Genomic DNA, 13839 nt, shown 5'->3' with positions numbered 1-13839 from the left:
TATGTTATGTCCATTTAGAGTGTTCTTAACGCNNNNTAAAAAAATGCCAGTGCAGGGTTTATTGGAAAACATGCAGGAAGCCGGCTCTCGGGGACCAGGGTTCCCTACCCCTGTTTTATCCGGGATAAGCTTGAAGGGTCTTCCTCATGGCGCCACACTGGATCAAGCTCATGGCACACCCTGGGAATTTATCCAACTGAGTGATTCAACCGCTTCCTGATCCCAGGAAATCCCAGTGTAAGATTCAGTATAAGAAGACAGCTGGTTCCATGAGCAGCAGGTTTATTAGTTGAGGCAGGAACTAAGCAGAGCTAAAAGGCTACAAAGCTAAATCTGAATCAGACAGGCAGAAGTCATCAACGAGGATGGAGGCATCAGAGAAGAGACTAGAGTTGTCAGGCGAGGGTCAGGGCAGGCTGCAGGGGATCAGAGACAAAGCAGGGTCAGAACCAGAAGATCTGGTCTAGAATGAACCGCTCGGTAATGCAGGTGGGTGATTGTCGGATTAGAGACAGCTGAGCAGCATCCAGGAACTGTGAGCTGGGGCTGCTGGGAGATGTAGTGCAGTCAGTACTCTGGCGATGACACCTGCTGGTGGCCAGAGGGGGACACAGAGTGCTGACTTCACCTGTGTGGTGTCTGTGCTCAGGTAAGCTCCAGGGCTTCCTGTCTCCACACCGGACTGGCAGGTGGAAACAGAGGCTTCAGTGATAGATGCCTGCAGCATCATTTTTCCTGACGTGCTCTCCTCAGGTTATACTTGGCAAACATGCACAGACTGTAGAACACTCTCCTAAGATCCAAAGCAAACGTGTGAAAGCTGGACAGGAAAAAGGGATTAGTCAGACAAAACACGAGGAAGTGATACTTCAACTTGATGCATGAGGCCCAGATTCTTGGCATTCTCCTCTGATGGTGTGAGTATTATTTCTACCCTGCAGCAAAAACAGCTCCAGCAGATTCCAGCCTGTTCAGCTTTCTGAAAAATGCTGGCAGGAGGAGCTGAAGAAATGACAAAAAGCTACTTTTAGAAAACCTAGACTATGATTAATGGCAAAGGGTTGCAACCTCTGGATTATTTGCTCTCCACAGAGCAATATGTGGGATTTGTGTTGCTTTATTGTAGAGCTTCACCGAGGGCAGATGCTTGTCTTGGAACAAACACGTTATTGGGGATGAACAGAGCTTTGCCTCTGTCTTTCATCTTCTTCATTAGGTCCAATCGCCACTCCTTCCTGCTAATGCCAGCAGCTGGCGTGTGTCATGTTGGGCCAATAATGTGAGGAGTGTCTGCAAGTGAACTCCTGTGAATATGGTTGAGGCTGCAGGGAGCAGAAGCCTGAACGCGGTGCCCCGGTGTGTGTTACAGCGCTGTTGTAGAGCACAGAGGAGCGGCTGTGATAGCGCTGTTGTAGCACGCCGCGCCAAAGCCTCTGTTAGTCCTGAGTGGCCTCAGAGGCCAGGCCTTATCTTTTAACAACACGCCTCTTAGCCATGCGCTGGCATACAAATGAAAGACTCACTCAGGGGGCTGCGCTTCTTCTCCCCTCCGTTTCATCACCAGCCCCCTCCATTAACCTCTCAGCGTCACAGTAATCCTGTTTATTGCTGGAAACACATGGCTGCGGCTGCATTGTGCTGCTCTGAAAGGAGGCTGAACATCCGAGCCTGTCAGAGCTCGCGCCCGTCAACGTCTGCTCGGCGCTTCCCCAGCGAAGAATGTGTCATTTGCAACGCAGGCATGTTTCTCCTCTTTGCTCTGTGTAACTCAATTATGGAGGAGCTGCTCAGATAAATGCCAATAACACGCCATTGTTAAAGTTTAATGCACCCCTTAATGTGACTTTTTCAGTGTGAGGGGACAGCTCCCAGATAGAGCCCCTAACAAGGTTAAGAGCACGTTAACAGTCAGATCAGTGACCGTGTTCTCCCCCAGCTTTGATCGCCGCGTGTCTCAATCACTTTGAGCTGGGGCCGACTCGAGGCTTCTGCTTTAAAGGAAAGCTGAAACAGTTTGTGGCTTAGTGAAGAAAACCAGGTTAAGTTTCATCTGAGGAAAAGTGATTAGCATCTATTAAAAACCCATGTTAGCATAAATAAATGCTTCTAAGTACTTTTCCAAACACCCGAGGGTGATATATAAGATATGTGAAATTAGATTAACAGGTTTGGTGTAGAAGGAATGACATACAAAAGTTTCCGATTTACAGTAACTCTTTTCTAAACAGATGCATTTTGGGAGTTTATTTAAAGGGAGTCGATGTTTAGGATATTGGATGGGTCAGGGTTAGCAGAGCGGTGGAAAGCTCCGCTCTCCATGGTCCTGGAGACAGGAACAGAAAAGAGAAAGAGACAAAATGAAGGCAGTCAATTTAAATAGGGGGTGGCGGGGTGGGGGTACTGTATGGCGAAGTTCAGAGAAAGATTTTCAACCGAATACTGAGATGAACAGGCAGCCAGAGGGGATCAGCCAGGATAGGGTGATGTTTTGGACCAAAGGGAGTTTTAGTGGAAGACCTAGAGTTTCAGACATCAATGCAGGAGATGACAGGACCATGAACAAGTACAGGAGCAGAGCCTCTGGGGGGTTTGTTGGTGGAAATGTGCCAACTGAGTGATGTCATTGTTATGGGTTTTGAATGATGGTGTCCGGTCAAGGAGGACACCCAGACTTTGAGCAGACTGAGGGAAAATCAACACTTAGTCGTGTTGACAAGAAGTTTAGTGCTATCTTTGTTTATTTGAAAAAACGAGAGAGGAACCAGGATGGAATCTTAAGTAAACAGTTTGTGTGTGTGTCATGGGGGGTTAGATTTTAAGGAGCGGGAGGAGCTAAATGGTAAAGAGGTGGGTACCCAGGACAGAGCCTGGGGGCATGTTTGACATGACAGGGAAGGGCTGGATCTGAATATTTGTATGTAGACAAACTAAGAACAATCTGACAAATGAAGGAGGACCTTTTTAGGGATGTTTGGCTGATGCTACAAGTGAAAAGGTTTCCAAGAGAATAAAGAAAAGATGTTGTCAAAAGCTGTAGTGAAACATGAGAATTGACTATAAATCAGAACTTTCTTCTTTGAGAAGGTCATTGGTGAGCTTTACGAGGGCATTTCCGTGTTGAGGTTGAGATGAAAATACCACCAGAATTGTTCATTAAAATTATTTTTGTTCAGGTACAAGTGGAAGCCCAGCATTTCCGGTATTGGGGAGAGTAATGGAAGGCTGAAGATGAAATCAGTGGCGTCTGAACAAGATAAAGGAGACATTGTTTTGAAAAGGGAGAGAACAAGACTCTTGATGAGTGAGGAGTGCATGATGGATAAAATCAAAGGAAGGAAATCAGGGAGGCAGGATTGGACCTAAACTGTGGGGAGTGGCTCGAGCAGACATTTAGAAATGTTTGGATTTAGGATGAGGCTTGAAATCTCTGCAGAATTTGAAAGATAAAAAAAGTGTTTTTAACTAGAGGAGGTTGAGATGCAGAAGAAAGTTGTCCGTTGATTCTATGAATTTTGTCATCATGAAACAGAATTGATGTGAATATGTCATTCCAGCTGACCATATTTAGTTTCATATATTGGGGTTTAAATGTGAAACAATGACATTTTAGGATAAAGACAGACCTGGATTTCACAGGAGACCAAGCTATGAGGACAGAGCTTAAAGTTGATAATACAGAAGAACAGTTCATGAAGGAAAGTCACAGAATCAATTAAAGACGTATTGAAAATGTAGGAAGAGAGGCCATCAATATTAATGCTCCTAATATTCCAAAATATGAAGATCTTAGGAGTTTCAATGCAGAGAGTCCTTTATCCTGGTGTGTATTCTAACTTTCAGCTGGAGGCAAAAGGCAAAGGGAAGACTGGAATTGTCTGTATGGATGTTGACATCTCCTGTTGGTATTACATTTGATTATACACTGGAGGTAAGAGACCAAAGATCTGATAGATCTATAAAAACTATTATGGGGTTTGGGGGAAGCAATAAACAGAAGCAACGACGGTGGGAGTGGATCCTGATGGGTTAAACGTGGTGAATTCAAATGAGCTGGAGGCAGGAACAGAGACATGGAGGACTCTCCAACTCTCACACTGGAGTATTGTGAGACCTGTTCTTTGTGTCAAAACCACAAACTCACAGATGTAAACAAACCCAAACGGAAGATCATTCATTGAGTTGGGCTCATTCAGACCAGAAAGGTCTGACTGAATTGGAATTGTCACCATGGTAGTTCCTGCAAGACCCAAAATCATTATCTCTCTGAAGATGTAGAGCCATGTCTGGATGGATTCACAGCTCCATTGATGGAGATCCAGAGTGATCACTGCAGAGCCACGAGCTGAACCTGAAACCTGCCTCAACCTCCCACTGGTTTCTGGCTGTTCCAGGCTGATGGTATTGTTGGACATATTTGGATTTTGAAGGGAATTGAGCTTAATGATTTTCATCTGCTGCACCAAGTCTTCCAGCGTGTCTACAATCCTCAATGTTTCTTTGAGTTTCTTTAAAGAATTTGATCATCTGGAACCAAAGCCTGCTTTGAAATCTTTGTCTGGAAGAGAACTTGCTGATCCAGTAGAACTATACTGTGTTCTGTTGCTGTGCTCAGTCTCTCCATGATAAGAAACTGTGGTTCACAGCCTCAACTTGGAAGCAGAAGTCAGATGTTCCTGACTCAAGTTGAAGCTGTTTCTGTTCAAGTCCTAACTGGATTTTAACCTGTGCGTGACACTGAGGATCGTCAGCAACAGTTTGGTAGAATTGGCTGATTCTACAGAATGTCTGGCTTTGTTCTAGAACCTATAAGAACTGATGTTGGTTTGAAGGCAAAAGGTAGAAATGTCAAATGTGTATTTCATTTAGATTTTTATTTTCTTTATTTATTTTTTTTTAATTCATTTTAAAAAGTGAACACTTATTCTTTGCATTTTTGGTTTCAGATCGTTTCCTTCTTTTCTAAAACGTTTCCACACTTCTACCCATTAGCTGCCCATCCCAGAGTAATACGGTTGTGTACGTGTGTTTGTGTGTGTGTTTGGAGGTGCAGCGACAGGAGTCTGGTATCCCCTCTGTGCACGTTGACGTGACAGCCTAGCTGCTAAAGTGGCGTGCACATTAAAGCACGATGTCCTTTAATCTGCTCCTGTCTTGGTGCCCTTGAAGGCAACTCAGAGAATCTTGTGCAGCTTCAGTGTTTTTGTGTTGTGGTGGTGATGGGGGGAGGTTGGGGGGGGGGTAGATGAAAGTCACATTTGAGTCTAGTTTAAGAAAAGCTGTCAGGAGCTTTTTAGGACATCCCCTCTCTTTTTACATTGGCCGTATCGTAGGAACTTGTCATTGGGCTTTACAGCATTCCATTTTACTTACGCTAAAGGGAGAAATACCGTTCTATTTTCTTTTTTATTAAATGAAAGATATCAAATAATTCAGTGCCCTTTTATTCACTGCTGTAAGTTTTCACAAATTTTCCTTTGGTTTAAACTTTATTGATGGTGTGGAAATCAAGTTCTGCAGGTCGTCATGAGGATGTCCTCAGTCTCAGACATGCAGGAGCGCTAAAGCGACAGACAAACCTCTCATTGTTATTTGTGAGGGAAACTGACTTGAAAGCAGCTCATTTGAAATCCCTTTTCCTGTCTGGGATTCGGGAGAGCCGCCGGCTCCGTCGCCGGACCCCCCCAGAACTCTGAGCCGTGACCTGAGTGCACCTTGGGTTTGTACCGCAGCAGAATGGAAGCGGTGCTGCAGGTTTGGTGCTGGTCGGCTGCAACCCACACAGCTCATTATTTTTAATTAGACCCGCCTTTTCAGAGCAAACATTTCATGATCCTGTGTCATTAACTGCTGAATACTTGGCTTCAAACACAATCAGATGTTTGATGTTGACTTTTCCACATCCGTTTGCTCTGCAGCCAAGTGAGACTGTAATGAAACTTCTTTTTTCTTATATTCTCTGTTCATTCTGAGTTAAGAGTCGGAGCTCGGCTAAACACCTCATTTGTGGATTTAACTGCCATGATCTCTGTTTCCATCCCTCTGCAGGAAATGATTGGAGGTATTTACATTTAATTACTTCAAAAGCTCTAAAATAGGATCATTTCTCCCAGCAAGTGCAGTTTGTACTCGTTCAGTTCCACTTCGAGGAGTACAAATGAGGAAGCCAAACTGAAAACCTCTCTTACTGATCCACATGTCACAAATGTAAAGGCTGAATGGGACAGAACCAAACCCATCTGGATCAGACTGAAGACCTTCACATGGACTGATGGTGTTTACCTATCCAACACATTCTCATCCCCCAGTTCTCACTTTTTGATGTTGACGTTGTTGATGAACACATCGGTGCGGAACCCTCTGGACATGGTACCAGCTGCCGTACCGGGTGCAAACCGGGCCTGGACACAGTCCTGGACAGGAACTGGTACCAGTTGCAATACTGGCCGTAAAAGGTGCTAGCTGCTGTACCGGGCACAAACCGTACCAGATGCAGTACTGTGTGCGAACCAGTACCAGGCGGGTTAATGGGTAAAAACCGGTACCAGACGCAGACACAGTACTGGACCAGTTCGTGGCCTGGAGGTTGCCCAGCCAGTAAGGCCAAGTGGCCCCCAAATGGTTTAAAAGTGAGCAGAAAATGTGTGTCCCAATTGGGTTTGTCCACAGTTTCTGGCCCCTAACCGGCCTGTTAGTGTTGCAGACTCCTGCTTCAGTAAAAAGACAAAACTCTGCAGATCAATGAGACAAAGACAGAACCGCTTCAGAACCTCTCCTTGTCAGCCTCTGATCCGGTCTCTCTGTGCCATTTTGGTTTTGGTAAGTATGCATGATGTATAGATCAACCCTGCAGTTTTTATTGATTCTGTGTTTGTTTGGTGTGGAAGTCTCAGCATGCACTCTGCATAATCAAGCTTCAGCCCTCTCTGTGAAAGGATGCAGTACATTAAAGGTCTCGACCGTCAGCGCCTTGTGTGCATGTTCCTCACGCCTGCACTCAGGTTTACCTGCTGCAGAGTTTACTTTTGATATGTCAGACTTCCCTCCATCTTCTGACAGTGGAATGAAAAGGCTGTTTAGCTCCCACAGAGATGGTTGAAGCTGTTGAAAAGGGCTTTGGAATGAGTCTCCTCTGGAAAGTTTCTCACATAAAATAAGACCATCAAAAGTTTGACATCTTCCCTTAAAGACTAGAAGCCACCAGTGACTCTGTTGTTCACTTTTCCCAGTGAGAAGTTCTTCAGGAACATTAAACTGTGGTCATGGACTCAGAAAACTGGTTTGAATCACAGTAGATGTTGTTATTTTGTATGAGAGTGAACAAGTCAGAGTTTACTCTTCTACCTTTCTATCTGAGCAGGAGGGAGCAATGGTTTGAGCGGGAAGCTTTAGTCCAGATTCCTCCAAGATTTGCAGGTTTTTGTAAATTCTGCTCAAATAAATGCTGTAGCAGCATGTGACAACATGCAGACCACACCCCCACTAAAGCACCTGCCCCAACAACACAAAAAGCTTAAAGTTGCAATATTTTTATAAAACGTTCTATTCATTCATTCATCTTCTGGTCCGCTTTGTCCCTTTCGGGGTCGCCGGAGCCTAACCCGGTTACTGATGGGTGAAGGCGGGGTACACCCTGGACAGGTCGGCAGTCTGTCGCAGGGTCTCAATCACACACACATCCACTCTCACATTCACACCTAGGGGCAATTTAACGAAACAGTTTGGATTTTTGAACTGGATCTTCTACTACCTGTGAAAGATAGTTCCTGTCATCAGTTTATCATCTAATCTCACAGTGTTGGAAGTGACGTCTGGTCCAGGGCCATTGTGATCTCCATGCAGTAACATCCTCTAAAACCAAGAGCTGCAACACTGGAGGGTTTCTCCAGACAGAAGCTGCAGTGAAATCAGACACTTCCTCACACAAAGCCTGAAATCCTGCTTCTTTCATGACTTTGATGCCTTTGAATAACATTTATTTTTTTTAATATTTAACACAGCAAACTGGCTTCCTTAATGAATAAAAGTACCAAAGTATTTGCCGAAGTCAGGCGGCTGCAGAGATCATTGATGCGGATTTCTGTGGAAACCTATCCTTCATCAGTTTGTGGAATAAAAACAGATCTGACGTAAAAACCTGCAGTTTTCCTCACATACACATCAACAACCTCCCCAAACAACCGTTCTGGTTTTCTGAATGCAGCAGACGCCTTTCCTGATACCCAGAAGCCCACTGCGTCACGGCCTCTCCCAGTCGCTGACTCCGTCTCTGCAGGATTAAAGATAAAAGTCAAACATTTGGCAAATGCATATTTCTAATCAGGAATTAGAGTGCTAACAATGATGAGACGAGCGTTTCTGCTGCTGCTGCAGAACCTTCCAGAGGTTTGTGTCCGGCTCACAAACAACAGCAGGAACTCTCTGTGAAGAGCGATGAGAACGGTGTCACGAGGGCTCAACCGTCCTGAACCAGGACGGGCACAGCTCCTCTTGGCTTTGATGCTCCCCTGGTGAAGCGTCAGATGGGGTGGGTGGGGGGCAGGTCCAGCTGAAGTTAAAAGCTCAGAAGTGTTGGTGAAACTGGACGACCTCAGATGGATTCAGAGCTGTGAGGCGACAAGAGAAGGAAGTTGGGGTCTAGCATCAGCCTTCACACATGGATGGGGGGGTTGTCTACATTTATGACTCATATTTCTTTTGTTCAAACTGAGTTCTTTCTGTTATTTCAGGAATACGACGACGGCTACGGAACCGCCTACGATGACCAGGGATACGAGTCGTATGACAACAACTACAGTAATCAAGGACAAAAGTAAGTGTTCTGCTCAGAATCCTGCAGGGTGGTGTGAGCATGGTGTGGCTCTTCACTGAGTCTAAAATGTTCAGATGTAACCCTTAAACACCAGACATGCTGCACCTAAATGACACACACTCTTTAACAAACCATAAATCTTTGAGGGTTTACTCCATCCATGTGGATCAGATGATTCTGTCACAGAGAAATGCCAGATTAAAGCTCAGATGAGGAAAACAGGAAAACAAAGACGTTCATGGATCTGTTTGTCTATAAGTGGATTCATCAGAATGGAGCGGAGCAGGAAGACTTTGGCCTGCTGGCTCTAGAACCTACATCACACCTACAGGCTTTCTCTAACAGCATTTTTGTTTCCTCCGTCCTGACTCAACGATATCAATAAAGAAATATTCAGAAACACAGTTTTCATCTTAATTTTCTTATGTCCTCTGTCATCAGAAAATGCTACAAGAACATGTTAAAAACAGCAAAACACACCATTTTCTTTAGAGTGAGTCTTTAACAGGTTTTTGTGACATCCTCTCTTAATGGAGGACATGTATATAAAAAGAATTAAACTTAAAGCTCTTATATTGCTTTTCTTGAATGCTAGTTTGGTGTTGTAAGAGCCTGTGAGCTATTAGGAAACAGAGTTAACCAACAGATTATGGGAAGGGGGGTGGCTCCACACCAACAGCCCCTTCCCACAACTCGGAGGTGAATTTCTAATGAACTCCTGCAGAAACTATGTCCTGGAAAACCACTCAGGGTTTTTGATTAATTAGAAGACCACTGGGAACACTCTGACAACAGATCAGAAGACGATCAGAGAGGGACTTTAAAGATGCTGAAGGGGAAAAATGAGATTTCTCCAAAGTGAAAGGCAGCAGAACATCCATCATGTGTGATGAAGATGAAGAAGATGAGTATGCAGAGAGCTGCTTTATGGAGTCATGCAGGCTGCTCTGCTGCTTGCTCTGATGCAAGAGGATGCATCCCGCGCACGAGGCGTTTCGTGAAGCATGAAATGTTCCATCTGACCTTTTAGTGTTCCTTTAAGATCAGCATTGAAAGCTGCTGTCTGTCCCACTTTCACCCAACCAGGGGGGTGTTTAGATAGTTTGAGCTTTCCAGCAAACGAGATGTGAGTCTTTACCGTCCTGTGGGGAACAACCTGCAGCTTGTTTTGCTTTAATCATTTCTACCTTTTGAAGTTTCACATGCCGTCTTCTTGATGTCGGACCGCTCTCAGAACCGTGTCGGTCCATTTCACAGAGGGTCATGCAGAGATAAATGCAGAATATTGATTTTCTTCTGTCTGTGCAGCTATCACACCGTCCATGCTGCACAAGGTCAGAGGCTTTTTGTCTTCTGCTGTTTTCATCAGGACTCTCAAACATGTGGAGCGATGCTGAATTTGGCTGCTCATCTTTGAGAAAAGGCTCGCTGCCTCTTTGAACTGGTGGCACAAAAACCTTCTGAAGGAGAGAAAAGCCGCATAGTTCCATCTGAGGCTTTTGTTCGTCGGGTGGCTGTTTTCTTTTGTGGGGTGTGGGGTTGTACATCACTCAGGCCTCATCCATCTGTTTTCTGGTCCAGACGGCTCTCTGCTCCTGGAACATGAAGAGGTTTTTGTCTTGGAGTGTGTCGGGTGTGCAGACACCCGCCGTGGAGGTCCGCCTCGGGAACCCACAGCTCTTTTTTTTAACACAGCTCAGTGAAGAAGTGTGTTTTTGGTGCAGGCTTTGTTGACTGCACAGCAGAAAAAGCGTCCTTCGCAGGAGAGCTGCAGGGACTCAAAGAGATTTTCATGTCTGTTGTCTGGAGGGGAACGAAGCAGCTAATAGGGCCCAGACGCTGAAGCCCCCGCCTCCAGAGACAGCTGATTCACTTACTTCTCCCCTTATTTGTGTCCAGGATTTGGCTGAAAACTCTGCAGCTCCTGCAGCCTGACAGCAAACACATGTCCAGCAGAAGCTGCCTTATGTTTCAAACCGTGACATGTTTTCAAATCTTATTACTGTCATTCAAAATAAAAAGGGAAGAGTGTAAAAACTCTGAAATATAGGACTTCTGAAAAAGGAAAGAAAATAGTCACACCAGCTGATTTATTTATTTAAAACCTTTTAAATAGTCCACTTTCTCATCCGGCGTGGTGTTTTAGTATGACTACAATGCTGTTGGCTGCTTTCAAAAGGCAAAACATTTCTATTTCCTTCAACCAGAGAACCACAGTGGAGGAGTCAAAGAGCCACATGTGGCTCCAGAGCCTCAGGAGTCCTGGTCTAAGACCAGAATCATCTGTGGGACCAGAATGACACATTTTAGGAAACATTTGTCTTAAGGATAATATGTAGATGTTTGTTCACTTTCAAAATTCTGTCCTGATGTTGTGTAAACACAACAACTTCCTGTTCACAAATACAACTTCATCTTGATGTAAAAAAAAAAAAAAAAAAAAAAGGTTGTTTCATTTGAGATTTAACCAAAAATAAGATGTTTTCTAGATCAAATAATTCAGCAAGATAATCAGGATTGAATGTCTTAAAACATGTTGTTATATCTTAGTGAAATCTACCACTTTGGTCTTCCATCAAATGTTATACAATATTCTAAAATATTTGGTTAGGTTTTGTGTTTTTGCAGTCTGTCTAGCAGTAAGGTTGAATTTAATATTTCTGGCAACAGTTTACAGTGGATCCCCAAATACATCTCAGCGGCCTCGTGGTAGAGTGTTTGCCCTGAGGCTGGAAGGCTATGAGTTCAAATCCAGGCCAAGTCAAGCCAAAGACTCTAAAAGTTGGACCCACCGTCTCCCAGCTTGATACTCAGCATTAACTGGTTGAATAGGAGGTTAAACCACTTTATGGTTCCAGAGCGCTGCTGTGTCTGCAGATCACGGCTCCCCCATGGGAGGGGTCAAACACGGAGAACAAATGTCACACACTGTAATGTCGGACAACTAATGGGACTTTAACTTTAAGCCATAAAAAATACATGTTTTTTATGAGAAAAAACAACTCACAACAACATCTGTTGAACATGGTCTCATCTCCTCTAGAAGTCATGTCCAGTCCATGAGAAACTTCCAGGACGACTGTTCACACGCACAGGACCTGTGTCTCTCCCAAACAGTCACCACTATAGTCCTAACCCAAGCATCGAATTATCTTTAAATTAATCTGTACTCTCTTATCACTCTTTAGGGACTTTAACTTTCATTTCTCAAATGCAGCATTTGTCCCAATGTTGGGCTAATACACATTTTTATTCTTAAAATGAGTCTGAAGTCCCTTTTTCTGCAGGCATCATTTAAGGAAGCATCTTTTCATGGCAGATTTTTATACCAAAGCAAGAGAAAACTCTGAATATTAACCAACTCAAACATTCAACTTATTACATCCAATAAGACATTCTGTTCTACAGTTTAGCAACAAGAGAAATGAAAGCACTTTTCCTGCTGGATAATGAAACAAGCAACCGTAAGAAGCCTTCACACACATGACTTAGAATACATGAAAGAACCAGGAAATATTAGCTAAAAGCAGCAAATGGAGGAAGTAGATCCAGCAAAGAAATTCCATCACATTACTGAAGTCCTCCATTTGTAGAACCCCACATTTCATGCACATAGGTGTTCACACGTTTATTGTTTAAAGAATAAAAGAGGGTCCAAACTTGAGCTTTGATGAACTCCACTTTTATGTTCTGTCAGTTCTGATCTCTGAGGCAGAGAAAAAGTCCCGTAAAAACGTGTCCAAATCTACATGTGATGATGATGCCAGGCATCCTTCTGCCATAAATACTCCAAGAGGAGAGTAGAGGGCTCCACGTCCTCTCCTCTGCTGATGGATTTAGCTTTGTCATGGACGAAGGTGCATTAGATTCTCCTCCAGCCTGAGGAGAATCCCAGCCGGTCCCAGCTGCAGCAGAGCCCTAAAGAGGACGTGTGTCTGTCAGTCTGAGCAGACGGACAAAAGGTCTCCTAACGATGTTTCTGCAGTTCCCAGCCAGCCGGCTGAGCTGCAGCTGCGTGGCAGGCTTTCAGCTGCCGCCGGATAACAAGCACAACAATTTACTGTCTCCCTGTCACACTTTTACCCCGGTGGCTCACACAGACACGGGAGTGGAGGAAGAAGGTCTGCAGCTCCTGAACATACGAGGGAAAGAACCGTAAATAGAGTCCCATTGTAAATACCAGGAAAGCAGCTGCAGGTAATCAATGCAATTTATCTGCTTCCCTTTAAGGCATCATCATTTCACACCTTTGTGCTCAACATGAGGAAGCTGGGGGAATGGATTTTATCACACTTTTCATTTACACCTCCATTATGGAATAGATTTATTGGTTTTTCCGACGCAGAATTGGCTGGATCGACTTCTAAAATAGATCTGTCTAGTAAATACACGTAGATCATATTTTTAGAGACTCAGAACTCCAGTTCCTTTTTTAGAAACAGGTTGTAGTGCAAGGTTGATTAAATTAAACCTTTTAATGAAATCATGCACACAGAAATGATCAAATATCATCATAAGTAAATCCAAACTGTTTAATTAAAGGACTTCAGTCCTGATCTGTTTTTGTCTAATCTGCCTTTGGAGACGCAACGTTTCCCAGAGGAGAAGCAGATATGTTCACTATAATCATTAAACCCATTAAAAAGGCTTTTACTGATGAATCTTCTTGCAGTGTTAAGCATGTCAGGTGCAGATAGACTCCAGCTTTTAGTTTAAACCATTTCTTAACGCATTTTATCAGGATGTTTCATTTCTGCATAGAAAAGCATACGAAATATTTGATGTTTCCGTTTCTTACATGTTTGTTTGTTTTGTCCTTTGGGTCTTGTAATCTCATGGGGGCTGAGTGCCGACATGACATTAAATAACTACTAAAGATATATCTGTGTCCCGCAGCAGCACTCCTGGACTACAGGGACCAGATGGTTTCCACAATTCTTCTTTCTGACTGTGTGTTTGAGTTTTTCCTCCATCAAATGCTCAAAAACTCACCAAAATCTGCACACACCTAAAACACGGTGAAAATGACT

At 43.9% G+C, this 13839-nt stretch overlaps 1 protein-coding gene across 1 annotated transcript in view; it reads left to right on the top strand.

The window, feature by feature from the left end:
- Positions 1-13839, top strand: part of khdrbs3 (KH domain containing, RNA binding, signal transduction associated 3) — a gene marked incomplete at its 5' end in the record, with an annotated part of 49003 nt that overhangs the window by 15029 nt on the left and 20135 nt on the right. The window contains 1 exon segment of the mRNA XM_024263404.1: positions 8727-8809. Within this exon segment, the coding sequence (XP_024119172.1) occupies positions 8727-8809 (83 nt within the window).

Source organism: Oryzias melastigma, linkage group LG11, assembly GCF_002922805.2.
Source record: "Oryzias melastigma strain HK-1 linkage group LG11, ASM292280v2, whole genome shotgun sequence".
Lineage (NCBI taxonomy): Eukaryota > Metazoa > Chordata > Actinopteri > Beloniformes > Adrianichthyidae > Oryzias > Oryzias melastigma.
Note: the sequence above shows the minus strand (reverse complement) of the source record. Positions and strands in the feature narration are given on the sequence as shown.